The 27957-nt window shown below is 37.3% G+C and overlaps 5 protein-coding genes across 6 annotated transcripts in view; 2 read left to right on the plus strand and 3 right to left on the minus strand.

Annotated features, from left to right (window-relative positions):
* The first annotated feature begins 737 nt into the window (after positions 1 to 737).
* On the plus strand, positions 738 to 9843 carry LOC120210527 (mediator of RNA polymerase II transcription subunit 16-like). The gene is made up of 16 exons (XM_039209241.1): positions 738 to 1205; positions 1295 to 1363; positions 1601 to 1689; positions 2021 to 2133; positions 2352 to 2453; positions 2904 to 2994; positions 3268 to 3864; positions 4239 to 4857; positions 4938 to 5017; positions 5142 to 5224; positions 6240 to 6476; positions 6809 to 6980; positions 7141 to 7649; positions 7872 to 8048; positions 8440 to 8814; positions 9271 to 9843. The coding sequence occupies exons 1-16, from the start codon at positions 934 to 936 to the stop codon at positions 9415 to 9417; spliced, it is 3732 nt and encodes a 1243-aa protein (XP_039065172.1). The 5' UTR covers positions 738 to 933; the 3' UTR covers positions 9418 to 9843.
* Positions 9844 to 10517: 674 nt separating this feature from the next.
* On the minus strand, positions 10518 to 13461 carry LOC120210533 (clathrin light chain 1-like). The gene is made up of 3 exons (XM_039209247.1): positions 12975 to 13461; positions 11259 to 11412; positions 10518 to 11169 (listed from the first exon to the last, which is right to left on the minus strand). The coding sequence occupies exons 1-3, from the start codon at positions 13364 to 13366 to the stop codon at positions 10696 to 10698; spliced, it is 1020 nt and encodes a 339-aa protein (XP_039065178.1). The 5' UTR covers positions 13367 to 13461; the 3' UTR covers positions 10518 to 10695.
* Positions 13462 to 14494: 1033 nt separating this feature from the next.
* LOC120210530 (RNA polymerase II C-terminal domain phosphatase-like 1) lies at positions 14495 to 21247 on the minus strand. Its single transcript, XM_039209242.1, has 17 exons — positions 20649 to 21247; positions 19356 to 19826; positions 18937 to 19147; positions 18663 to 18820; positions 18464 to 18534; positions 18236 to 18341; positions 18015 to 18098; positions 17293 to 17871; positions 17148 to 17211; positions 16796 to 16926; positions 16620 to 16673; positions 16364 to 16460; positions 15602 to 15834; positions 15413 to 15499; positions 15235 to 15300; positions 15054 to 15130; positions 14495 to 14966 (listed from the first exon to the last, which is right to left on the minus strand). The coding sequence occupies exons 1-17, from the start codon at positions 20970 to 20972 to the stop codon at positions 14858 to 14860; spliced, it is 2922 nt and encodes a 973-aa protein (XP_039065173.1). The 5' UTR covers positions 20973 to 21247; the 3' UTR covers positions 14495 to 14857.
* Positions 21248 to 23322: 2075 nt separating this feature from the next.
* Positions 23323 to 27957, minus strand: part of LOC120210534 (serine carboxypeptidase-like 31) — a 30270-nt gene continuing 25635 nt past the window's right edge. The window contains exon 13 of the mRNA XM_039209248.1: positions 23323 to 23337. The gene's annotated coding sequence lies outside the window, so the exon portion shown is untranslated. The remainder of the gene's footprint in view (positions 23338 to 27957) is intronic.
* LOC120210531 (protein RTF1 homolog) lies at positions 23415 to 27757 on the plus strand. Of its 2 annotated transcripts, XM_039209244.1 has the most exons (3): positions 23415 to 23531; positions 25545 to 27559; positions 27710 to 27757. In XM_039209244.1, the coding sequence occupies exon 2, from the start codon at positions 25589 to 25591 to the stop codon at positions 27554 to 27556; it is 1968 nt and encodes a 655-aa protein (XP_039065175.1). In that variant the 5' UTR covers positions 23415 to 23531; positions 25545 to 25588; the 3' UTR covers positions 27557 to 27559; positions 27710 to 27757. The 2 variants fall into 2 exon arrangements, with proteins under 2 accessions (XP_039065175.1, XP_039065174.1); XM_039209243.1 differs by lacking the exon at positions 27710 to 27757 and having other exon boundaries at positions 25545 to 27661.

Here is a 27957-nt window from a genome sequence, read left to right on the forward strand (position 1 = left end):
TAATAATGCAAAAATTTCAAAAAGAAAATAATTAAAAAAACTAGCCCTCGTTGGTTGATTTGGTTGATTTTCCATTTCTGATTGTGAGGGTGGCTCTGAGAGATTTAGATAGACAGATTTCGCCGGAGATGGGGACGGATTTCGTCGGAGATGGGTGAGAGAGTGAGAGATGGAGATGGGATGAGTTGTGATTTTAGGTTTTAGGTTATGAGTTGCGATTACGGGATACTGTGGACAGTTCAGCGTTCCAATATATTTATATTCATGTTTGGAATTTAAAAATAAAATACTTGGTCAGGATACTAATGGCGCTTTGAAAATCGCATTGCGATTATGTATTATCGCGTTGCGAAAGTCAGTATCGCGTTGCGAAAGTAAGTATCTCGTTGCGATTTTTTATTATCGCATTGCGATAGTCAGTATCGCATTGCGATTTTCCCAATTCGCGTTGCGATTTACTTATTCGCATTGCGAATTTCCCAATTCGCGTTGCGATTTACTTATTCGCATTGCGAATTGGGAAAATCGCAACGATACTGTACACCATCGCAACGCGATTTTCAACTATCGCATTGCGAAAATGCAACGCGAATTTGCGATAATGGAGATCGCGTTGCGAATTAGCGATCGCATTGCGATTTTGTTGGTCATTTTGGCAAATCCAGAAAAATTTAGTTAAAATCGTATATTATATGAGATTTTTGGTCACTGAGGTTATTTTCTTTTATAAAAATCTCAAAATCACACTAACGCCACTAAACCAAACATTCAACATACTTTTTCTCTCGCTTTACAGTGCTACCTGTCGCCTTCAATCGCGACTTTTGCACCACTCAACTCTCGCACTACCCTTTCTCTCTCTTCCCGTTGTTTTTTCTTTTTTGGTGTAAATAAAGGGATTTAGGGTTTTGTTTTGTTTTCTCTTTCTTCGATATGAATCAACAGCCAGGTCCGGGAGATAACAAGGATCCAGAGGAAGCGCCTGTGGCCCAGCCTGTTGAATCCACTGCCGTTAAGCCGATCCCCGAGAAACCGGTTGCTGGTGTTGGAGAAGACGAGGTCGTTACTTCGTCGGAGAAGACTGAGGATTCGACAATGGAGGATGAATCAGTTAATCCGGCTACCGTGTTTTGTATTTGGTTGAAACAGCCGAGGTCTAATTTGCAGTATAAAATGAGAGTACCTGAATTGTGCCGCAATTTTAGGTTAGATTTCGAGTTCAATTCAGTCAACTCTGGAATTTACTCTTTTTGATCGATCTTTTTTTGAATAACTTTTTTTGTTGTTGTTGAAGTGCTGTTGCTTGGTGTGGAAAGTTGAATGCTATTGCTTGTGCTACTGAAACTTGTGCTAGAATTCCGAGGTCAGTTTGTTTCTTTTAATTGTTTCTTCCTTTTTCCAAGTGAAGTTTCGTGTACTTGACTTGATGGTTAGAAAATGAGCTAGTGTTTTTCCTTTTAGAATGATGATTTCCTATCATACAAGTGAACTATAGAATTATTTCGAAACCAAGTTTCTGAGGAACACCAAGTTTGGGAAACTGATTTATTCTATACGACTTTTTAAAATAAAACTCATCTAGTGTTTTATTTATTTGTAGTTCCAATGCAAATCCACCTTTCTGGATCCCTATACAAATTGTGATCCCTGAGCGTCCTACAGAGTGTGCAGTGTTCAATGTCACAGCAGGTAGCTTAAATCTACATTTTCAGTTCTTAATTGTTATAGCTCTAAAGTATTGCCATTAATGACATGGTTGAATATTTTGAGTCATGTAGCGGTGTCAAAATGTCAATTTCATGAAATTGGATTTTTTTTATTGATCTTTGTAGCTATGCAAAGTTTTTGTATCGGTGGAAGCATGACTACGACTATGTCTATTTTACATCTTTGTTTATTTATGTAACATGGTTGTGGCTGTTTCATTGTCAGCATGTCTTAACAATATTAGCTCTTACATTTTTAGCCAGTTGGCAGCAAAATTGTGTATATGATTAGTTGCTCTGCACATATCTTGCAGATTCTCCTCGTGATTCTGTTCAGTTTATTGAATGGTCACCTACTTCTTGTCCTCATGCCTTATTGATAGCTAACTTCCATGGGAGGGTGACTATCTGGACTCAGGCATCCCAAGTAAGCTTGCTCGCTAAATTGCTTCTTTGAGATACTTGATTGACCCCACTTTATCTTCTTAGCATGGCTTCTCTGTATATAAGCCCATTTCAGACTTAGTTACTCTGGAAACATCGGTGTATTCCTATACTTTCTGTTACTTTTCATTTTGGTTTATCTTTTGCTCATTTGTGGCCATAAAATCTTACCCTGGCTTAAAATTCAATGTTTAAATGCAGGGGCCTGCTCATCTGGTACGCGATGCTAGCTTCTGGAATCGTGAGCATGACTGGCGGCAAGATATAGCTGTTGTTACGAAGTGGTTGTCAGGGGTGTCTCCGGTAAGTGTTTTGACTGTCTGCAAATTGATGTCTGGAAATGGATCTTTCAGGCATGAATTATCGTGTAAGTTAGTATTGTGGTGCAAATTTTTTTGCCCTTCTTGTAAATTGCCTCAAGTTTATCGTCGTATGTAAAGATGATTGTGCTGGATCTTCTTTCCATAACTTATGCCTTCAAAGAAAAGAAAGAAGCTGAATTAGACTTTTTTTTTTATAGAAGGTTAGGCCTCATTAAAAACCCCCTTTTTCACCCTCCATGTTATGTAAGTAACATGAAGGACAAAGAAAGGAGGAAAAGAGTGCCTAGACATTCTTTATTTTGTTCCCTCATTAACATTTTTTTTATTCTTTCAATGGACACCTTTTTCTCATTTGTTTTTAATTTCCCTTGTTACTTTAATGTTAATGATATGATCACTTGGTATTGATTTATGTATTTTTAATAATCAGTATAGGTGGCTTTCATCAAAATCCAGTAATCCCGCAAACTCAAATTCAACTTTTGAGGAAAAATTTATTTCTCAACAATCTCAAAATTCAGGTTTGTAGCTTTCCCTCATTAAGTGTTTGTCTTCTCTGGCTTTCCAGAAAGTTGAGGTCTAGCTCACAGTTTGTGTTCTATTCATGATTTGAGCCAGAAATAAATTTGTAAACATTCTGGATTTGTAATGTTGACTATTATCATATAGAAGCTATTAGTGTTCTTTGATGATGAGCTCATTGGCCTGTTCTCTCTGTTTTTCATGTTAGTATCATTGTAGAAATTTGAAAGGTATTCATTGATTGAATCTGTTTTTCTTTTTCTTTTTTGCAGCCAGATGGCCCAATTTTCTTTGTGTTTGTTCTGTCTTCTCTTCTGGGTCTGTTCAGCTTCATTGGTCCCAATGGCCACCTACTCAGGGTAGTGTTGAACGAAAATGGTTTTGCACAAGCAAGGGAATATTGGGTGCTGGGCCTAGTGGTATCATGGCTGCTGATGCAATAGTAACAGACAGTGGTGCCCTGCACGTGGCAGGTGTTCCAATTGTAAACCCGTCTACTGTTGTTGTGTGGGAGGTCACTCCTGGCACTGGAAATGGATTTCAAGCAATTGCAAAGACCAGAACAAGTAATGGGATATCACCTTCAGTTAATCCACCCAACTGGGCAGGTTTTGCTCCATTGGCTGCATATCTATTTAGTTGGCAAGAATATTTGATATCTGAAGCAAAACAAGGGAAAAAGTCAACAGATCAAGATTTTAATGATGTTGTGTCACTACATTGCTCGCCAGTTTCAAATTTCTCAGCATATGTGAGCCCCGAGGCTGCAGCACAATCTGCGGCAACCACTACTTGGGGCTCTGGAGTAACTGCAGTTGCCTTTGATCCAACTCGTGGTGGTTCTGTAATTGCTGTTGTTATTGTTGAGGGTATTAGTCTGATCTTTAAAGTTTATTTTTGAAACTTCTTGCTGTTCCTATAACAGAGCTTATTGATTAAAATGTTAAGTTATTAAACCTTAGAATGACATTTATACCATACTATGTAAATGGGAAAATAAGACTAGATGGACTATGTTTCTGGCCTGTATCGGCACATTTAGGTGGTAACTGAACCAATAGCTCATTGTTGTAATAATGGTAATGGTAGCCTGTTGGTTTTTAGTACCTGAACCAATAGCCCTTTGAATGGAATGATTCTTTTCTGTTGATTTTGGTTGGTTTCTGAATAAGATAGTTCATATTTTATCAGCTGTTAGTTGGCCGCCTTTAAATTCATTGTGTTCGTGTCATGCTTATTGTAGGACAATACATGTCTCCATATGATCCAGATGAGGGTCCTACAATCACAGGTTGGAGAGTGCAACGTTGGGAGTCATCACTTCAGCAGGTTGTTCTCCATAATATATTTGGGAATCCTTCTTCCAGTTTTGGTGGGCAGGCACCTATGCAAACCGTTTGGGTGTCTAAAGTGGATACAAGCATACCGCCCACTAATGACTTTAAGTGTCACCAAGCAGCTGCTGCGGGACCAACTTCTGATGCTCAAAAAGCATTTGATTTGAGTGCTGAGAAGGCTTATAGAGTTAGTTTTGATCCTTTTGACCTACCAAGTGATGTTAGAACCCTTGCTCGAATTGTTTATTCTGCACATGGTGGTGAGATAGCTATTTCGTTTCTTCGGGGTGGAGTCCACATTTTTTCTGGTCCAAATTTTATTCCTGTTGATAACTACCAGATTAATGTTGGATCTGCTATTGCTGCCCCTGCCTTCTCTTCAACAAGCTGTTGTTCAGCTTCTGTTTGGCATGACACTAGCAAGGACCGTACCATGTTGAAGATAATTCGCGTTCTTCCTCCTGCTGTTTCAAGTAGTCAGATAAAGGCTAACTCATCAACCTGGGAACGTGCTATTGCTGAGAGGTACATAATTAGCTAATCTATGCTCAGGTACTGACTTGATGAATTTTTATTACAACTATTATTAATGTTGTTTGGAGTAGGTTTTGGTGGAGTCTTTTGGTTGGAGTTGATTGGTGGGATGCCGTTGGCTGTACACAGAGTGCTGCTGAGGATGGCATTGGTAAACAAACTTTCACCAACTTTTAATTTTTTTGACCCAAGTACAAATTATATTTTTCCTTGGCATTTGCATTTTACATTACCATCTTTGCTTGCCCGTTTTTGACGTATATTGTCCTTTTCAGTTTCTCTGAACAGTGTGATTGCTGTCTTAGATGCGGATTTTCACTCTCTTCCTTCTATTCAGCACAGGCAACAGTATGGACCTGTATGTCTTTCATTAACTTTATTTTTGCAATATTTGATCGGCTGTTGCTTCTTTTTTTATAAGAATTGAAGGCCTCATTAAAAAACCCCTTCTTGATTAATGGAGCTTGTATGGAAGCTCCTTAATCAGCGGAAGGAGGAAAAGAGTGCCTTAGAACTTCATTAAAGAAAATAAGAATTACACCCTAGAAAAAGATAAGCTAAATAACCCTTACAAAAAGCAACAACCCCCTTCCGAACAAGAACCAGAAAACCAAACGAACAGTGCAAATGACATAAAAATCAGCCTATACCAGCCTTTGCTAAAGCATCAGCATCCATATTAGTTGTCCTTGCAACCCATCTAACAACCCCCCCAAAAATTCTAAGTTTAACAACTATATCTCTAACAATAAAAGCGTACACAACTGGGCATGAATCAACATTGTTAATCCAGTCTACTGCTACCCTACTATCACTCTCAACAATCAGCAGATCATTAACCATCCCTTGGAAAGAGGCAAAGAAAGAAAAACCCCTTTGAATAGCTTTAAGTTCCATCAATGTCGGAGGTCCCGAACCCGCAGACTTCTGAAAAGATCCTAAGATTGCACCTGAATGATCCTTTAAAATACCTCCAATACCACTTTTCTTCCAATCACTGCTAGTGGCTGTTGCTTTTGACATAATTAGTTCTACTTTGTTATTAACTTTGCTAATTATGGCCTGGCTTAAAGAAGCTGTGCCAAGTGCCTAAACCCTCATCTAATGAAGCTATCATGCCATCAGCTTCTTGGAAAAGAACCCTTCCTCGATAGCCTACATGTTCTCCTGTCCGTTTAATTCTGTTTCCTTCTCTACTGTTTTTGAATGTAATGTTGGCTTGGAGGTTCAAAGCAGATGAATAAGAAGTTTGAATCTTTGAAATTTTCTGTACTTTCATTTGCTTGAAAGTTCAATATTATCTTTACTGAGCTTAGTATGGTTTTTTTTTAATTTCATTTTACCTGCTTGTTGAGTTGTCTTCATACTTGCAGAGTCTGGACAGGATAAAGTGCAGGCTACTGGAAGGTACAAATGCCCAAGAGGTTAGGGCAATGGTTCTAGATATGCAAGCAAGGTTGTTACTGGATATGCTAGGGAAAGGAATTGAATCAGCTTTGGCAAATCCTTCAGCCTTAGTATCAGAACCATGGCAGGCATCTGGCGAGACGTTATCCAGCATTGATCCTGAATCAATGGCTGTTGATCCAGCCCTTGTTCAGAGTATTCAGGTGTTGCCTCTATGTTTGACTTATCTGCAGATGTATTGAGTCTTCGGTTGGGCTGAAATTTTACTGTTGAAATAAAATAGTACCTGCTGTCCATTCTTTTGATATTGTTTTATTTTTTCCCCTTTGTTTCATTTATAAAATTAGCAACTTTTTCATAGGGCAGCATAAGGTTATATGGTTGGTCTCTGATCATGTTGTCAGACTAGTGACTGTTCCCTACCTAAATAATTCAAATCTCGGCATATCAAAATACTCTATTATCTGTTCTACCTCTAGCACTTTTTCTCAGCAGGGCTAAGATAGCTTATACTTCCCGTTGATGCAATATACAGGCTTATGTTGATGCTGTTCTTGATCTGGCTTCACATTTTATTACACGTCTGCGGCGTTATGCAAGTTTCTGTCGCACATTGGCAAGCCATGCTGTTACAGCAGGTACTGGAAGCAACCACAATATGGTAACAAGTACTACTCAAAGTTCAACATCTCCAGCAACTAGTCAGGGTCAGTGGCAAGTGTCTTTTGATATCCAGAATTTATTAATAGAAATTGTTTTTCTTCTTTCTGCTCTATTGCGTTATGCTGACATGTCTCTGTTACCCTTCTTGAATTGTAACTTCAAATTTGCTGTATTTATATGCCTAAGCCAACCATGTTTTTACAGCTGGTCAAAGTGGCACCACAAGTTCGACTGGAAGCACACAGATGCAAGCTTGGGTACAGGGTGCTATTGCTAAGATTAGTGGCTCAACTAATGGAGTCTCCACTTCAACTCCGAACCCCACAATTGGCCCCTCTTCCTTTATGCCAATAAGCATTAATACAGGAACTTTTCCTGGAACACCTGCTGTTAGGCTCATTGGGGATTGCCATTTTCTTCATAGACTATGCCAACTTCTACTTTTTTGCTTTTTCTTTCGGAGAGCTCTACAACCTCGTTTTGCACAAAGAAATACTGATTCAAATCCACAAAAACCTCAGCCCGGTGCTCCTGGGAAAGTAGAGGAGGTCAATTCTGCTGCTGCTAAGCCAACAACTATGACTAGGCCTGATGAAGCTCAAGGAGCCCGAGGTGGGCAGTTGGTACCTGGAGGTAAAGGTTCTGAGGATGGTCCTGCTGGAAGATTAAAGATAGGTTCTGGGAATGCTGGTCAAGGATACACTTTTGAGGAGGTAGTATCCGTGTATTTCCATTACCTACCACTATTACCACTCTCACCAATTGTTGTCTCTACATAGAATATTTGGGTAGCTTTTTGGAATATCATGTTCTTATGCTGAAAATATTTCCTTTGAAACTGTGCTCTGGTGTCCCAAGTAATGTTTAGGACTCTGCCTTGAGGAATGGCTGCCTGGATTGATACCTTATAATAGGCCTCCTATGTTGCTCTGCAGGTGAAGGTTCTTTTCCTGATTCTTATGGATCTCTGTAGGCGCACCTCTGCTCTAGCACGCCCATTACCAGTTTCTCAGGTGGGGAGCAGCAGTATCCAGGTGCGGCTGCATTATATTGACGGAAATTATACAGTATTGCCCGAGGTGGTAGAGGCATCCCTTGGCCCACATATGCAGGTAGGTAGATTTAATCATGCGAGTTTATGAAACCTACTTGTGTAATGCAGGTAGGTAGTTCATAAATACCGTAACTCATGATTTGCTTCTTTGTAGTGAGTGAGACATAGTGATAGAGCAAGTAATGTTTCTATGTGTAGTTTGCTATGGATATTGATAGAGAATCAATATGGGTATCTATCGTTCTGTTTCCCTTTCTGAACCCACAGAGCGCATTGTAGATGCTATGTTAACGATGAAAGCAGTTTTAATTTGCATAATGGAATCTTCTTTAGAAGTAAAAAAAATGGAAAGGATTTAGTAGAAAGTTTTTGTGTGAGTAGACATTAGGTATTCATGTTGGTTCTTCTACACTTAGATATTCTAATTATTTGAATTTCGGATTCTGCAGAATATGCCTCGGCCTAGGGGTGCAGATGCTGCTGGTTTGTTATTGCGAGAGTTAGAATTGCACCCCCCATCGGAGGAGTGGCACAGACGGAATATGTTTGGTGGTCCAAGGTCAGATCATGAGGATATAAGCTCAGATGATAGTCCCAGGCTAAGTAATTCCGTTGACTTACTTGATAGGAGCACATTGGAAAGTTCTAGTGTCCATTATGGAGCACAAACCCTCTGGCCAAGGAAGCGTCGCTTGTCTGAAAGAGATGCAGCATTTGGCTTAAACACTTCTGTTGGTCTGGGTGCATATCTTGGTATAATGGGATCTCGACGAGATGTTGTGACTGCTGTGTGGAAGACTGGTCTTGAAGGTGTTTGGCACAAGGTTTGGGGTTTTCTTGAATATTTACTCTATAACTTCTTTGTTTGTCTGTCAGTATTTACTTGCTCTAGAGTTAGCACATAGAACCCTTCCAATTCCTATCAATCGGGACTGGAAGTTTTCTTGTTCCCGCCTCGTTGATAAAAGAATTCATATAGTTCATGCATGATTTTACATGTTCCTAAGTATTACTTTGAAAATTGTTGGTGTCAAATAGAAAAATATATAACAGGAGCTTAGACTAATATTTTGCTTGGAAGGACAACTTATTTTATGTAAGCCACGCTTATTTTGAGACAATGATGTGTGCTCCTTTCGTCGGCCACGGCATTTTAAGTGTTGGGGGAGAAACGAGTCATTTTGATATATGCTTTTCCTTCTTCGTTCCTGACTTCTATCGTTGACTATTTCTGATGAAATTCCTTTTAATAAAAATATCTATCGGTGTATATCGTGCAGTGCATGAGATGCTTGCGACAGACTTCAGCTTTCGCTTCTCCTGATTCAACCAACCAACCTAGTCAAAACAAACGAGTGAATTGGTGGATCAGCCAGTGGGCCTATGGATGTCCGATGTGCGGTGGACCTTGGGTTCGAGTCGTGTAGCGGATGCCTGCTGAAACGTCGATTCTTTATCCAGGCTTCATTTAGGTTCCTCTTTTCTACGTATGGGTATGTCTCAGAAGAGAGAGCTTTCGGGTATAACCCTCCATGGCTTTAGAAGTTGTTGCATTTTAAGCGCAAACATAGAAACAAATGATTGGCTCTCAACCCCAGAACCTATTTCTGTATAAAAACTTATTGATAAAATGATTTTAGGTAATTACTTCTTTAACATACGGTAAGTAGAACTTTGATTGCAAGGGGATGAAGATTATGATAATATGCATAGGTTAATAGATTCCCCCGTCTTGATGATTTGTGCTTATTATAAGGCAACCCATTGATTGTATGAATGTATAGCTGTGAATTGGAAAGTCAAAAGTTGACATTATTCTTTTCAAGTCAATATCTTGGACTTTTGTTATTTTATTTTATTGAATTTAGAGTTAATATTTGTATTTTCATTTTGAATGATTTGAAATTAGTCTTGTAAAAAATATATTTATCTTAAAATTAACCGAAGTGGGTTAATATATAGAAAATTAACTAAAACTTATTGTTTGATGGCAGCCGTTGTCCTTTCTTTGTTTAGGATACAAATAGACTGAAGAAATTAAGTTCATATACATGGAGAGTTGTGGTAAATGGGATGAGTTGAACTCGAGTATTATTGAATTGCTAAGTTTGACTCAAATTTAAAAAGGAATATAAAAACACACCAAGTGCCATATCTTTCATTCGAGACCAACAATAGTCAGATAAAACTGTATTTTGGCAACTTTAACTCTTACAGAAAACCGCAATAGCAATGTTCCAACCATTTGGCGTCTCCAGCCGGCAATTCTTGTATGAATAGAGATAAATGAAACTTAAATGGCAAACAAATTTGAAACTAATTATCAGTAGACACTTAAGCAAACATCGTGATTCAAATTATGTTATTATAAATGAATTTCTTTTTAAGAAAAATATGCGCTTGCGCTTATATTTATTAGATACCAATGGCATCAAAGATAATATCGTTTGAGATATATTTTGATATTTCATATACAAACCATAGAGGATTGATTCTTGACAATGGAGATGGCATCCTCTCCAATCTCATGAAATGTCCAAAACGAACTACTTAAGAAAAGGGTTGAGTTTAATTAATGGTACGAAATCCTTCCAAGCAAAATATCAAATGGTAATATGAAATACCAGTAAGAAACCGAATCCTCGAGGAAAACAAAAAAGAATGGGGGCAGGAAAACAACCACGGTAAATGTGATCCGGAAGCAATTAAGCTGTTGATGTTGTCTCTGGTTCCGCAACAGTGTCGTCCTTGGCAGCGGCAGGAGCAGCAGTAGCATCTTGTTCGGGAGAGGAACTATTTGCAACGGTGGCAATGGTGGCGTCTTTTGCAGATGGAACGGTTGCTCCTTTTTCTGTAGATGCTGTTCCGTTTGATGCAGCATTGTTTGCCTTTTTCGCATCTTTTCCATCTTTAGCATCCTTCTCTGGTGCGGGTGGGGGTGGAATCATGTGAGGTGGGGGGGAATGCTTCAGCTTCACAAGGATGTGCCGCAGTCTTGAAAGATCGGTCGGCTTTCCGGGCTTCGGTCCCTGAATGATAGTAACTGATGGCTTCTTGTCTGCGTCCTTCTTTCCTCTTTTCTCGATATTAGGGACCTCACGAGGAATGAGTTCTGCTATCGCAGTCCAATACTGTTTGTCCGCAGTCTTATGGAACTTCTCTTGGTTAGCAACATACAGCTGCTCCAAGCCCAGAAGAAAATCCAGTGATTAGATAAAGCTCGGCATTATCCAAATGGAATGAAAAGACATTTTGTTCAAAATATTACCCTCTCTCTTTCTCTGTTATTAGTCTTGTTGGTCTCGATGGTTTTCTCCCGCTTCTCATAGAATGCTCGCTTGTACTCCTCAGCTTCTTCGATAATCTGGTTCCGCAACTCCTTTTCCTTCTTCTCCTTCTCTTCAAGCACAAGGGCATTTTGACTGCAACAAAGAAATGACGATGAAAGAGTAAAACCTTTGGCCACTAAAGGTAAAGTGATTTTTACGTAGGAGAAAAGAAAAGTATTCCCAAATACAACCTATTAGAGGTATTAATGGGTTAGGCTGGATTCAGAATTTTTTTCTTTGCTTGCAACAAGGCCAGGCCTAAGAGTCCGTTTCACTATTTAATAACATTAAAACCTTTTATATTTTTATTACATGAATAGTAAATTCAGCTAGGTTGGACTAACAAATATAGGATAAATGACACCCAAAGAAGTAATACTATAGTAATTAGAAACGTATTTCAGGAAAACCAACAAATAAAGTAAAAACACCCAAAGAAGAAAATCTCATCTCTGATATAGGATAAAGGACACATCGGTTCAAAGGTCTTTTGAAGACAAACTCAACAAAAAATTGAAAAAGTGAAACGTTCATAAATGCCATGAAACTATCATGCCACAGCAAGCTAAAAAACGACTCCGCCATAAATGAATACAATATAAAGCACTTGGGAAATTTTCACGATTAGGTCTTGAAACCATAACTGCAAACGTTGAGTTCAAAATGTGGGATGTCACAGGAATAGAAGTCATAATAGGTTAGAAAAACATTTCAAACATTATGTGCTTCATAGATATGAGAGTGTTCTTAGGATCTACAATAAACAAGGTAATAATTGAATGTTCATCCTCTTTATTATCATTGTGAAATATAAAACTACCCTCTCCTATCCATCATAAGCTGAAAGACATGTTTTTTCAACCTACAAGAGATCACGTGGGAACTAAAGAAACACAACCACCTAGAGCTGTGAAACATATTTTCATATCATTTAGGTTAATGTGACAGTACAATAATGCAAATGATCTGTTAACGATATTAATGTGCAGGCAACGGTGATTAGATCATACTTTATTCAGAAAAATATTCAAACATCTTCGGATTGGAAAATCAATGTGGATCTGAGTCTGCTCAATCTATTGGCTAATGAGATCATATAAGTAGCGATCACATTCAAAAAGTTCTCTAATTTACGCATCACAGCTAATGAACTCTTATGGATTATAATGAAGCGAACTATGGACCAATACAAAAATAAATCTAACAAGAACTTCAATCAATAACAAGAGAGATCAACAAATTTGAACTTCAAGGAACATATATGAAGCGGCAAAAACAAGCTGATTGCCTCCATGCTTAAAACCACGGCAGATCTAGAAACACCAAACGATCATTAACAAATTTGAATTGAAGTTAAACTTAGTTCAATCAATGCAACAGAAATTTGCAGCCGATTCAACAGCATTGCAGATCTAAGCTGAGAAGGATTGCTAAGCTAAAAGTACCTATTTAAGAACACGAAATGATCAATAACGAATTTGAATAAAAGTTAATCTTAGTTCAACCAATGCAACAACAATTCGTATCGGACTCAAAAGAAATGCAGATCTAAGATGAGATAGATTTCTAAACTTAAAGAACCGATCAAATCCACACAAAATGTCAACAAATCAAACGATTTAATTATAAAAAATAAATAAATTTCAACTACTAACCGACGCCATTCGCGAAGAAGGAAGCCTTCCTCAGTAGCCATCTCAGTAGGAGGAGGAAGCACCGGTCCATCAGAAGCAAAAACGTCATCGTTTCCACCACCGAATCCATTCATTCCGTTTCCGTTTTCCACATGAATCGTATCACCGAAAGGAGATTGCGAGTAAGCAGGGGACGGATCGGAGGATCCGAAGTCAAAGATCTCAGGTGAAGAAGCCAAGTGATCCACCGCCACATCACCGCCGTCCGCTGGAAACTGCTGGTTGTCGGTAAAGTTGGAGTAAGAGCCGTAGTTGGAGTAGCTCTCGTCGTCAACTTCGAAAGGATGGTTATTTGGAGCTGCTGCTGCATGAGCCTCTTCTCCTTCCATACCGTACGCATCGAAGGAAGCCATATTTCTCGGTAAAGAAAGAAGAGAAAACGAATCGAAATGGAGAAATTTTTTTTAGCTTACAACAGAGAGAGAGATAGAGAGTTTTGTTTCTTTTTTTTTAATCTTTTGATTTTTCTTTGTTTTTGACCTTTTATACTAAACGTTGACGGCCGACGGAACCGGACAGGATTAGATTTTGGCAAGAAATTAAATACATAATAACCATTTTGACCCCTCAATTTTATCAGTTTAACTATTTTAACCTTTAAATTTTTTATTAAAAAACAATCGACTCAAGTGACAAATTATTGAACCGAGTTAACTTTTCCTTATTGAAATGTTGGAATGGGTCATTTTACTATTTTCCGTCACTTTACCATAAAACTTTAAAAAATTTGTCAAAACAATAATTTTAGCCTTCAATAAGAATAAAATAGTTATTTTTTTTTAATTTTGTGATGGCGTGATAAGAGAGGACAAACAAACTGATAATATCTTAATAGCGTCGTTATTGTTCTATCATATTTGTGTAAATTTGACCCCAAAAATAAAGATCAAAGGTCAAAATAAAATAAATAAAACTTTTAGGGGTAAAATTAGAAGTTGAAAATGTCATCCTGCCAAAAAAATCATATGAAATTACTTGTTAGTCCTTTCCATTTGAAAGACATAATTTTTTTAGTTAGAGCTAAGCTACATACCTCTCACTTTCTACGTAGCTTCGTTTTTAGATACAACCCAGTTTAGACAAAATATTAATAATAATGCCTTATTTCTCGTATATTTAGATAAGTTACATTTAATTTACATTGTGTAATTTTTAAAATTAATAATTAATTAAAGTTTTAAAATTGAAAATATTCATTTTTATAAAAATCTACTGCTAATCTCAATCATTTAAAAAAAGGTGTAAAACTTAAAAACTCCCTTAAGTGCCAACGAATCCTACGTTAATTTAGATTTATTTTCATTTCTTAATTTAAAAAAAAATTCAATACCAGCATCACTAGACGAAATAGCGGACACTAAATAGACAAGCCAAACTCGTATTATCAAAATTGTAGTACATAAACTCGGTGAACTATGCGATTTTCACCAGTTTCAGACTGGTTTTCAAGAGTAATTTTCTCACATACTGACACAGATTTGTATGGCAAGAAAACCAGTCAGTAGGGGCTCTAGAGTCTATGGTTAAAAAAATTACTGGCTATAATTGGACCATGTTTCACATGAAATTGGCATCTCCTTTTGACACCTCGTCGGAACGAATGAATGTTCATCCCCGGGAAGGGATAACACGGTGAATGCGAATCCTCGGTTGCTTCCGGACATGTCATGAATCTCATCTATTGGGCTCCATACATGTCATACAAGAAACACTCGAAGTTAAACAGTCAACTTGGGTTGCAGGTCTAAATGGCCTTCACCCGTTGTCCATATTGTGTACTGTACAGATGTCACAACAGCTGCTACACTATAAAATCAGAAAAATCTACTGAGGGTTTTCGGTCTTCAAGGAACAGGAGGAGCATTCTTGTGATATCTACTAGAAGAAGGCATCCGCTGTAGACCTCGCGGAAAATCCAGCTTTAAGCGTTTACTTTGCATATCTTGCAATGACCTTGTCCAATATAAACGATGATACAGCAAATAAGAAAACGTAAATGAAGCAACAATGGCTTTTTCACCTACAAATGAGATCACATACCTTGGAGAACCCTGACGTTTCTGAGTAAATTGACCTCCGAGCATTGATCTTAGACTTCCAAGGGCATTTTCAGCAGCCTAAGGGAGGGGATAAAAGTGCCCGGCCAGGAAGAAAAATTATACCGTATGAAAAAATGAGTCAAACGAGAAAGTTTTGAGTAATAAATAGAACAAAGGTATACCTGCATCTTAGCCTCTTCCCATGATAACCCGATACCTTTTCCTAAAACCTGCCCATCTACTTCAACCTAAACCAGAAACCAGAATACACAAACTATTGAACACGGATCCCCAATGAATTCAGCGAAAAGAACCATTCTAGGATAGACCTTAAAAAAAAATGAGTTGTGAAATGCAAACCTGTGCGTATACTTCATCTTTCTGCAATGTATTTGATGCAGATGGTGACTGTGCTTGGAAAGCTACCCCAAGGCCCTCCATCATGCACTGTAGACAAACCACATACTATCAGTCCAACCTAAAGACTAAATTATTGCTAGTAGTCACATTTTGAAGACTAAAAAAACTAATGAGGTCCTGAGATCTTACTAATTCTTTAAGTGCGGTGACCGAACCCAGATATTTCCTGGAGCCTTCCAGCCTTGGATCAAGAAGCCTAGATGGTTCTGGTGCAGTTGAAAATGACATAGATTCCTCTTTAGACAATGGCTGGTTCCCGTACAAATTCAAATTACCAGGAAAGCCATTGTCATTTGTGTTGGCCAACCTTAAATCCCCTCGTGCAGACCCATTATCAGGCTTAATAAGTGACAAATATGTATCTGTAAGTATATCATAAAAGAATCAGAATCAGTCCAAAAGAACACTATAAGAAGAGAGCCTGAATATGGAAACCAAAACAGAAACATCTTAAAACCCTTTCCTCTGAGATTAAACAGAAAGCAGCTCAACACATAATCACAAGCTTTGAAAACAGACAATCTAGTGACAAGAGTTCTGAGGCAGAAATGTTTTTTTCAGTTAAGCAAAGCTCAAGCAATTTTTATTGTAGATTATTGCCACATGTTTATATAACATTAACCTAATGCATAATATAAGGTCAAAAAATGTTGAATGCAGTTTTCTCTTATTGCTGGAAAATATACTAATCACTGAAGTAGTATTCTTTCACTGTGTATACTCCTTTTATCCAATTTATATCATAGAAGTTCAGCAAAGCAGAGTTTGAGGTGTAAGATTGCTTTTAGGTTGCATTGATTATTATTAGCCTAAAAATCAATAGAGGTGATCTCAACCCATCAAATTAAGTACATACTTGTAGATAAGAATAAAAATAGGAAGAGGTATTACTAGCTAAGCCTTTTATAGAATCTTCTGCAGCCTGACGCTGAGCTTCTCTTCTTGTTCTCCCAGTTCCTTCACCAACTTTCTCCCCAGCAAACCAAGCCTACCGCAGGCAAGAAAGAGGATGAGCCAAGAGTACGACTCCATATCAAATTTTGAAATTCCAAATGAAAGCAAACTCGATAATATATTGTGAACAAAATGGTCATAAGTTCATAGAATGAAATGGTAAAAACTGATTTAAGTCAAAGTGTACATAAACCTCAACAGAGAATTGCAGGTCCATGCTAGCAACCAAAGCTGGTCTAAATTCGACCTACAAGTTTTAGAAACAAAATTCAGAAGCAGTAGGCATATAGTGAAACATGGTGAAACCATACGATATTTGTAACATAAACATTACAACCTATCTCATGGTCAAAATTACTTCGAAATTACCTTGGCTCCACACTTCATTGCAATATCTTGTAAGACTCCCGCTGGAGTTTCTCCACTTGGAACAGTTCGTCCAGATTCAAAGTCAAGATCCTTGTAACTAGAAGATGACCGACCAAGGGGCATCTCCACACCTTCAAAATGTAGAACAGTATACGAAATCAGACAAAAAATATAAAGCATAGACATAGCAACCAATGAACATTCAAACTGGAGGAAGATAAAAACATATCATCCTGCTCAAAAACCCATAAAAATTAGATATCAGTAGTTTCAAGTAAGATGAAACCTCAGTATAAACAATAACAAGAAAGTTCGCATTCAGGTCAATGTGCAGTTAGTTGCTTCAGCTTACCTGAAAAAGAATGATAACTAGACGGTGTAAGGTTTAACCCCAAACGATCATCTCTATGAAATGCCTGCAAATGAATTATGCTCTAAGATAACCATGTTTCAGCAACAAGAGAACCGATGTCAGGCCATCACAAAGAACCAATTACCTCTTTTGATAATCTTTGATTTTCACGAAGTCTATTTGATGGAATAGAACTCTCAGCCTTAGGGAAGAAGGGAGAGAACCGATGTTTCTCGATATGCATTCGCCCAGAATCTAAAGGAAAATCTTTGGAAACTGTTCGGTTCAGTTGCTGTGGGCTCATCTCCTCATCAGCAGAAAACCAACTACCACGTGATTGAGCACGTGAAACTGGAACTTGCATTGCAGGTCTCGCAGGGGGAAATGCAGATTCAGGTGGTGTTGCATCTCTGGTATCTTGCCCATGTTGCAATATCAGAAGCCTCCTCCTTGTATCGGGATCCAATTCTGATTCTGGAACCTCGCCTTCTTCTCTAGCCGGGGAGCTTTGCAAGCTTGGTTCTGGGGCTACAACTGGAGCCACTGGTTCAATCACGGGTGCTACCTGAGGAAACTGCATGTTTGGAAATGATACCATTGATGTCTGAGCCGCGGGCAATGGAACTGAACTAGAAGAAGGCATGGTGAACTGAAGAGAAGAAGCGAGTCTTGGATCCAGGTTAAGGGTTGATGAAGAGACTGTTGATGCTGCTGAAATTGCCTCCTGGATGAAAGAAGCAAATTAAAAGGAAATATTTTACAGATTCAATCCACATGGATAAAAAATTCACCTCCATAAGTGACAAGAATTCTAAAATCGGCACTCCCACCTAACCAAATAGGCTGGAGAAAACAATAACAAATCACCTTTAGTCTTTTTTCAACCTCAGCATCTGCCATGCCATCAAATGTAAGTGGATCTTTGTTTCCAGTAGAAGCAGAAGTATCATCCTGAGAGGCATGGCAAATTTAGTAATGAACAAAGGGCAACACAGCAACACCAGAAAGTCCAATACGATATATAACCTGTAAACATTACAAGAAAAGATGGAAAAACTAAAGAAAAGGAAAAATATCTCATGACTAACCTCAGAGACCAAATAATTGCCCACATCTGGAGGTAAAGGAATATCTTTAATATCATCTTCATATGAAATTTCAGGAATTTTTTGAAGAAGGCCTTCGTCAAATTCTCTGTCATCAATTCCCAGGGTTATTTAATGAAAATTTTGGAAGGCATAAACAAATAAGACCAACTAAATTGCTCAAACTTGAGTTATAAGGCTGGCAAGGTTATGCCGTGTAAGAGTTATTACCTGAAAAAACCACCTCTAACATTGCATGCAATGTTTCTTGCAACACATAAAACTGGAATAGTATTATTTGCCTACAAGATAGATAGCTGCAATAAATGCATGTTGCGAAAAAAGGATGTTGAAAACTAATGGTTATATTGCTCCTGTATGCAGTTATCAAATGTCCATAAAGAGAGAACCGATTTTTGATCATGCATACTTCAGCTTGAGGAGCGAAATAAGGAGCGAATGCTGGAACAACATGCACGCGAGGTTGATCTTTCTCATCCCAAACTTTTAAACGATCATCAATAACCAACGCCATTTTTGGATGGCATATTCCATCTTCAAAGACATTGAATAATGATTTCCTCAAACCTATTATGGTAAGTATTTATTAGTACAAAACAACCTAGAAACGAACCCTTTTAAACAGAAAGTAAATGAATTCGCAAGATATGCATTTAAATCAGCTTTACCAGTAACCAGCTTACCAGATTTGACACAGACAATTCGATCCAACAATTCTTTTGAATTGATCAAATTTGACTCAGGATCAAGCAGCCTCCACATTTCCAAAGCATAATCCCTTTCAGCCATTGTACAAACATAAACCTCAAACCGTTTACGCCCTCTTGCAGTCAAGTAGCTTCGAAGATCCTCCCAAGCAGGTCTCAATCTCACAAGAACACTAGTATCACGAATCTATGGGGGAAAACAAAGTCAATTAATTCAATATGTACTCAAGAAAACCATGAGTGAACATGAAAATAAGTCTCTAAACAGTTAGCTGGACAAAATCCAAACAGTTCCTCATTAAGAGGATGGATCAAAGCTGCATTTCACTGGAACACACAAGAAAAGAACAATTGAACATGCAGAAGATTTTTATGTGAATTGGCAAAGTCCATACCTGTGGGTTGATGCGTGTCAGAATAATGTTTTTCTCTTCCAATCGAATAAGCGGTCGAACAATAGGTTGGTGATTATCAGATAAGGCTGGAACAACCTCAGACTGAATCTTAATCACCTTCCCATTTTCAACAACCTGGTCATTCTCTGCATACTGCTTTAATATGGCTTTATCATCTTGATAACGCTTAATCTCTGCCATCATACCTGCAGCACGTTGTGGATCAACCTCGGTGTTCATCTTTCGTTGCAAAGCCTCTATTCGGTCCTCAAATGAGCGCATTGTGTTTGCAACAACGAGAGTTTCATCCAGATCAAATACAATTCCAAGACATCTTAGGTTCAGCATGACAAGACAAGAATCATAAAGTCCCCTTGCAACATTGAAAGCCCAGAAACAGGGTTTATCGCTATTCCTAGAATATATTGCAACCAAATGGAGCTCACGATCTTCCATAGGCATTACTGCAGTCTGAAAGCACCAAATAGCATCTCCATAAATTCTCACAAAATTCCAACTAGAAAAGGGGAAACATCATCGGATAACGAAGTAACATAAACATTATAAAAATTTTCACTCAGAAATTGTACGAGAAATTATTCAAGTAAAGTTCATCCACGTAGTCCGGATTCTGCTAACAATAACAGGCTAATACAAGACAAGACAAATGCCATAAATATCTAAAGCTGTATGCAGAGTTCTCCCATCGTAAGGTATCCACCTTAGTAAATTCAGAGTTCAAATGAAGTTGAGAAAATTCTTACAGTTCATGAGTTCACATTTTTATAGTACATGCAATTCATGGATTCACTCTAAAATTGTCAACAAATTAATAATCTAGAATATCATAGTTCATCAAAAATCAGTTAATATTTCCTGTTTCTGGACTAAATATACAAGTTTCAATAAGTCACCAAGGATTAGGGTATCAGCATCTTCAGCAAAATTGTCAAAAACTTCAGAGTTCAGACGTTCATGCATTTTCAGTTCATACAGTTCTCAGAAAAATCAAGAGCTAGAACTGGTTAAAATTCCCGGTTGTCTAGGTTTGATGCATTTTTAGCAAGTATCTTGTGCTCTGCAAAAAAAAAAATCGTCTAAATTTCAAGCTGGAGGTCCTGAAAAAATGTGTGTCCAGTAAAAAGTCCAGTAAGTTAGTAGCGTCGGGGAAATTAAGATTTAACTTTTTTTTTAGCTTATTGTCTTTTTTCCGCTTCGTTTTAGCTCAATTGTTTTATCTTTTTTTCGTTTCTTTATTTTTGTTAAAGTTGATGGGCAATTGGTGGGCTATACCTTGTTGTCTCTGATACATTCCGAGTGCAAAAGATGAAGCGGAGGCGTGTCCTGAGAGGAAGAAGAATAGTAGTTGTTGTCTTTTGAAGATTCCATTTTGAAGCAAAGCCCAGTACTAGTAATGGTATGCAACACTGCAAGTGGCGGACATCTCTCACTGCCTTGCGTCAAATACCCTATCCTGATTTCCTTCATTTCTTCTTCCATCATCATTACCGTTAATTTCCCTCCATCTTCTTCCCTTAGATGTTGTTGTGGATAAATCTCAACCTCTCCCAACACTTCTTCCCCTTGATATACAACAGATTTGTACATACTCATCATCAGATTTCAGATCCTCAATTTCTCGTCAAATTTATCAACAACAAACAACAAGTTTTTACAAGTTGTTTCGATCGATTCGGTTCTCTTTATATTTGAACAGATTTCTTGCAGATTGCGAGTTCAATAACAGTAAAAACAAAAATCAAAGGAGAAATTTAGGGTCTCTCCTTATGTTTTGGCCAGATATGTTTTTACATAGATCTGTGCTCTCTTTTTGGGAGATGTTTGATCTCAAAGAAAAAAAGGAAAAAGGGGGAAAATCCAATAGCAGATCTGCTTTCTTCTTCTTCGGTTCGATTGATTTGTTGATTTCAGATTTTGTAAATTTTTCTAAACAAAAATTACAAATAAAAAAAACCCGATGGCTTTCTTAGTTGCTTTTTGGTGACGACGAAGAATTTGAGAAAACCCTAGATCCAATGGATAATAATAATAACATTGAATATTAAACCATTATAAATTGTAATGTGATATGTGAACGCGTCATTGGCATTGCTGTGGAGTGGTGGGGACCGGAGATGAGGGCGCAAACCTTAATTTTCTCTTTTTTTTTACCGTCATTCGAAGACGTGCTCGGGAAAATCACCTAATCCAAGGAGGACGTCAGAGGATGGATGCAATTGAATAATTGGCAAAAGTTCCGTGGAGTTATATGATATTTATGAAACTCTTGGATTGGCTTTAAACCTGTTGGATGGCCTCTTTATAGGGCCTTTGTTGTTTATAGATTCGCCTCCGTCTGGTGCTTTTGACCGCTTCCGTCAGGTTAGATTTTTCTTTCTTTCTATTTTTTGAAATTGAATTTATTTTGAGTTCTTTTTATAATTTTAGACCGTACATACTAATAAACATTGTGATATATTTAATTACATCTATTTATTGATAGATTTAAATTTTCCTTTTTATCGTTGTTTTAGTCCAATATGATGAATGGACATCGAAGTTATTATTATAATCATTTATAATTTACAATTAAACGTATATATTATACTACTAAATAATCATATCGATCAAAATTATAACAGATTCTATTTCAAGACTTTAATTGAGTGAATGATTTGATATTTAGATAAGTCTAAATTTAGTATATAATTTTTTTTATTTATAATTAATATTTTATTTAGTCCTCATTGATAATGTTTAGTTGACGGAGTAAACGAAAATGTTTGAGCAAGTGAAAGAAAATAAATAAATGGCAACGTATTGATTAATGAGTATGGGGAATCAGACTCTGATCAATTTATAGCAAGCCACGGTTAGGGAACATTTCAGTAACGGAATCGTTATGTATTTTGATGAATGAATTTCTAATTTCTTAGACCTCCATCTTTTTCTTTAAAATCTACATTTAATTTTCTTCCTTCATTTCACCTTTGCTCCTCCAATCTTTCTGTTATACTTCTTTTATCTACAGCTTTACAACAAGGTCATGACATATTGTTATTAGTGATGAGCATCGGAATCTGATTCAAAGAATTTTAATTCGATTCATTATTATATAATTTTTTTTAAAAGTTGAGTTCAAAAAGGGTTGAATTAGATTTATTTATTTTTAAATAAAATTAGATTAAATTTGAGTTTAAGAAGAATTTTTTAATCGTAAAAAATAATATAAGTATTTATTACATGTTTAAGAATAATTTTTAATAATCTTCTAAAAATAACAACGTTTTATTTTATCATTGAAGTAACTCAATAAATTTACTGTATTATTAGAAATTTTATTGTACGTTTAAACACAATTGAACATATTAAAATATGGGTGAATTACACGTTTAGTATCTAACTATTAGTTTTGGTCTATTTTAGTACTTAATTTTTTTTTGTTTCAAAGTCATCCCTAACGTTTAGTTTTTGTTTCATTTTAGTACTTTGATGTTAAAGTCTTATCGGAGGGGCTCATCGGTAATCGCATCTATAGTTGACATTCATCACATCCGTCTTCCGATGTAACCCAAACTTTTCAGCTCACATCTTTTAAACCCCTTGAATTTGATTCCGACCTCAGTTTCACTGGAAAACATCTTAATCTTCCCAAATTGACGATGAACTCTTCGATTTTTTATCCTACGGTCTCCATGATCCACCGTCCGATTGGGCATGAAACTGGACTATGTTGGTCGACTTGGTATTCTCTCATGGTTGGTCATCCGTCCACCAGAGCTATGTCACGTCAGTCTATCCGTTAAGTTTTTAACGTTGGGGTATTAAAATGAAACAAAAACTAAACTTATGTATGGTTTTGAAAAAAAATGAAAGTATAAGTACTAAAACAGATTAAAATTAATAGTTTAAGTATCAAATGTGTAGTTTTCCCTTTAAATATTTAATACAATACAATGATTTTCTCCTAAATGGGCCGAAAGTAGAGTTCATAATTGGATTCAAAAAGCAATACAAACCAATGCCCTATAATAAATTGGTCGATAACTAAAATCCCAAATCCAACCCATCTTGTTCTCAACCCTTCTTCCCCTACTTACCCTTTGATTTCTCTCTGATTTGAGACTCAGATCAAAAAATTCGCGAAGAAAACGATAAGCTTTTCGCGAAATCAAGGTTAGTATTTGTTTCTCTCAATTCTTATATCCTCTTTGTTTCCAGGGTAAATTCATATCTCCAAAGTTAAGGCGGTGCCGCTTCGTCGGCGCCGGTATCATCTCTCTTTCTTTCACTTTTTTTGTTTTGTTTTTAAATTCGTGGTATCCGATTTTCCCCCCAATTTTTAAAAATAATCGGTGTTGCATGCAGAGAATAAGAACAATTATGATTTTTTTCAGTTTATCTAGGTTAGATTTCAGATCGTAGTAAGTGATTTTAGGGAATCGTTGCTTTATTATTATACTGCTATGATATTTGTTAATTTATTATGTGATTCACCATTGATAATGGTAAAAGATTAAGAGCTGAAGAAGGAAGCTAGATGAGCAAGTTAAGGACTTGAGGTTTCAAAAGTACACCCCTATAGTTGTTAGTATATTTCAATGAAATTGTTTTACTGTAAAACCATATATATGTTTATAGAGTGTACGAAAACCCTTCTATCCTGGTTACTTGCTTGCTTTGTGTCTGTTTTAGTTAGAGGTGGGTATACGGGCTATCCGCCCATTTAGCTCGCGGTTTTGATGATGCGGGTTTAAACGGGGCGGGCTAAAAAGTCTGTATTCATAAACGGTTTTGAATTTTAAGTCCCGGCCCGTTCATTTAACCTGCGGGTTAAACGGGCTTACTCGCTGCCCGTTTAATAAAAATAATTTTAAATACTTTAAATGCAATAAAAAATAATGTTTTAACTTACTTTAAAGATCGAACAACTTGAAAAGGAAGGAAGCACCGTTAAAATAATAAATAATATTTAATTTTTATTTTAAATAGCCGGAAATGATTATAAAATAATATTTTTTTTAATTTTTTTAATCATTAATATATATATATAATGATATAATTACTTAAACTCAAATTAAAAAAACAATATTTACTTATATCACCAAATTAAAAAACAAATAAAACAATAACCACATTAAACTTTTATAAAACACGATTATTCAAGGATATAATATGAAGATACAGAAGTGTCTGAATTCTGAAAGCAGAAATTCAAACATAAAAATTCATCAAAATCAAACATTATACAAATCTAACAAGAAAGTTGTCAACTGGTCCTAATAATTGTATTTTATGGATACTTTAGAGAAAGACTAAAACATAATATGAAAATATAAAATAAAATACTTACAGTATAAGAGTAAATTTGAAAGATACAGTTATACTAAAATTGATAAAATATAAGTCATTAATTTGTTAAAATATATTTATTTTGTAAAAATCTTTAAAAGTTGAAAAGTATGTTTTCAATTTTTTCTTTTACTTTTCTTTCTTATTTTTAATCAAAATATTACGTGTCATGTGATATATTATTAGAATATCACGTCACTTTTTATAATTAAAGAACAAAATAGATAACATACTTCATGAAAAAAAAAGGTCAAAATTAAATAAAAAAATCTTTAAATATCAAAATGATAATGATGCATATTTAAATGAAAAAATATTAAACAGCGGTAAAATTATTACGCCCTAATAAATTTAAGAACTACAATAGTTATAAGTAACATCATATTTATAGGTAATTTATTTTCTTTTTCTATAAAATTCTTTAAGTTTATTTTATCTAAAATTTTATGAATTTTAAATTAAGCGGACTTTAGCGGGTTTCGCGGTAGCCCGCGGTTATACCCATTAAACCCGCGGGTTTAACGGTCCGTGCTAAAAAGCTCGCAATTTAAACGATCTTTAATTTTTGAGGCCCGAAGCCCGCACGGGTCGCGGGTTAAACGGGTAGCCCGCGGGCCTTAGCCCATTTACCCAGCTCTAGTTTTAATAGAGTATCTCCTCATAATTCCGTTGTAGACGTGTAACGGGATTAGCTTTGTATATGCATTTAATGATTGTTCAAACTGGCTTATGGTATTCCCTTTGCGCGCTTGTGTGTGTACGCCTCCATGCATGCACGTGTATATATATTTAGTGAATTTTCAATCTGGTTTACTAGAACTGCTTAATTGGTTTCAGAAGTGAAACAAACTTTCGCTGCATAGAAGCGTGTGCAGGTGATCATGGCAGACTTAGAAAATTTGCTTCTTGAGGCAGCTGGAAGAACAGGTACTGGAGGGAGAAACCAACACTCTCATCCACCGTCAAGAAGACGACATGAGGGTTCATATTCAGATGGGGGAAGTGACTCTAGGGATGATGATTCAGATGATGATCATGGATATGCAAGTAGAAAACCATCTGGGTCGCAAGTTCCATTGAAGAAGAGGCTGGACCCTGCTGAAAGAGATGATGATCAGGGCAGTCAGGACGAAGGAGATTACGGTGATGCTGGTTCTGGCCGTGAACGTGACAGCAGCGATGAATCTGATGTTGGTGATGATCTTTACAAGAATGAGGAAGACAGGCGACAGCTTGCACAATTAACTGAACTGGAGAGAGAAATGATTCTTTCGGAACGTGCAGATAAGAGAGGTGATAAGAAATTTACTGAAAAGATTAGATCGAAGCGGGAAAATGATAGGCCTAGCCGATCACGGAGAGAGACCCCACCTCTTCCTTCTTCTCGCGGAGTGCGGTCATCAGCAAGATCTGCAGATAGAGCTGCTGCAAAGGATGATGCCCTGAATGAGTTGAGAGCAAAACGACTGAAGCAGCAAGACCCAGAGGCACATCGTAAGTTGAGAGATGCATCTAAAGGCAGTTCTGGTGGCCGGGGAGCATCACCAGTCAAGCGGAAACCCTTCAATGCATCAAGTCTAAGTAGCTCTAGTCAGAGTGAGAGTGAAAGTAGGTCTAACAGTGAAGATGAAGGATCAACAGGAGATGGTGGAATGGGTGATAGTGAGGATGAGAGGGGCACATGGGGGCCAGATGGACCAACATTCAATGATATTAAGGAAATTACTATCCGAAGGTCTAAACTTGCAAAATGGTTTATGGAGCCGTTCTTTGAGGAGTTGATTGTGGGTTGTTTTGTGAGAGTTGGTATTGGAAGGTCGAAAAGTGGCCCTATCTACAGGCTCTGCATGGTCAGAAATGTTGATGCCACAGATCCCAATCGGACATACAAATTAGAGAACAAGATGACATATAAGTACTTGAATGTTGTTTGGGGAAATGAAAGTTCTGCTGCCAGGTGGCAGATGGCTATGATTTCAGACTCCCCACCACAAGAGGAGGAGTTTAGACAATTGATTAGGGAGGTGGAGCGAAGTGGGGGCCGGATGCCAAGCAAGCAAGATGTATTGGAAAAGAAGGAAGCATTACAGAAGGCCAAAACTTTCGTCTACTCAGCAGCTACTGTAAAGCAGATGTTGCAGGAGAAAAAATCCTCTTCATCTAGACCGTTGAACGTTGCAGCAGAGAAGGACCGATTGAGAAGGAACCTTGAAATTGCACAAAGCAGGCATGACGAGGCAGAGGTTGAGAGGATTAAGAAGGGACTGCAGCTACTGGAGGCTTCCCGGCAGTCACAAGAGAAAGATGCCAAGGCTATTAGGTTGGCTGAGATGAACCGAAAGAACAGAGTTGAGAATTTCAAAAATGCATCAGGTTTGAAACCCGTAAACACTGGTTTAAAAGCAGGAGAGGCTGGCTATGATCCATTTTCCAGGAGGTGGACTAGATCAAGGAATTACTATAATGCAAAGGCTCCTGGAGGAGATGCAGTGGCGCCGGCTAATGGTGGCACAAATGGCAATGATGCAGGTGCTTCTGCTGCAGCAGAGGCTGGCAGGGCAGCCACAGCAGCTGCCTTGCAGGAAGCTGCTGGTGCAGGGAAATTGATCGATACAAGTGCCCCCGTTGATGAGGGGACAGAATCTTACATGCTGCACAACTTTGAGCTTCCAATCTCATTGGATGCGCTTCGTAAATTTGGTGGTCACGAGGGTGCTGTGGCAGGATTCATGGCCAGGAAGCAAAGGATAGAAGCAACCGTCGGATGCCGAGTCCCCGAGAACGATGGGAGGAGGCACGCTCTTACCTTGACGGTTAGTGACTACAAGAGAAGAAGAGGGCTTCTTTAGAAAGTAATAATATATATATTTTCCTATTTCAGCTCTTCTTTTAAGAGAAAAGTGACTGTTGGTGATACGGTGTTATCATATTGTTTTAATTGTTTTCTGAGGGTACGAGTATGTTGTTTTCGGTTCATAAATTAATTGTTTGACTGCTTGCAGCTGATATCTAAATTCTGAAGTTTCTGCTGTAGTGCCAAACATGCGGGATGTAACAGTTTATACCTAAATGAATAATAGGGGAAAATGAAAGTTTTAACCCTTGTATTATACATAAGTTGTGTTTGTCATTGTATTATACACAAGTTGTGTATTTAGTCCCTTAATTTTATTATTGTGGTTGACCTTGTATTTTTTTAAAATTTGAAATTTTAGTTATAAATCAAACAATTACAGGATTTAACATTAGT

This window comes from Hibiscus syriacus, unplaced genomic scaffold (genome assembly GCF_006381635.1).
Source record: "Hibiscus syriacus cultivar Baekdansim isolate YM2019G1 unplaced genomic scaffold, ASM638163v2 tig00109925_pilon, whole genome shotgun sequence".
Taxonomy (NCBI): Eukaryota; Viridiplantae; Streptophyta; class Magnoliopsida; order Malvales; family Malvaceae; genus Hibiscus; species Hibiscus syriacus.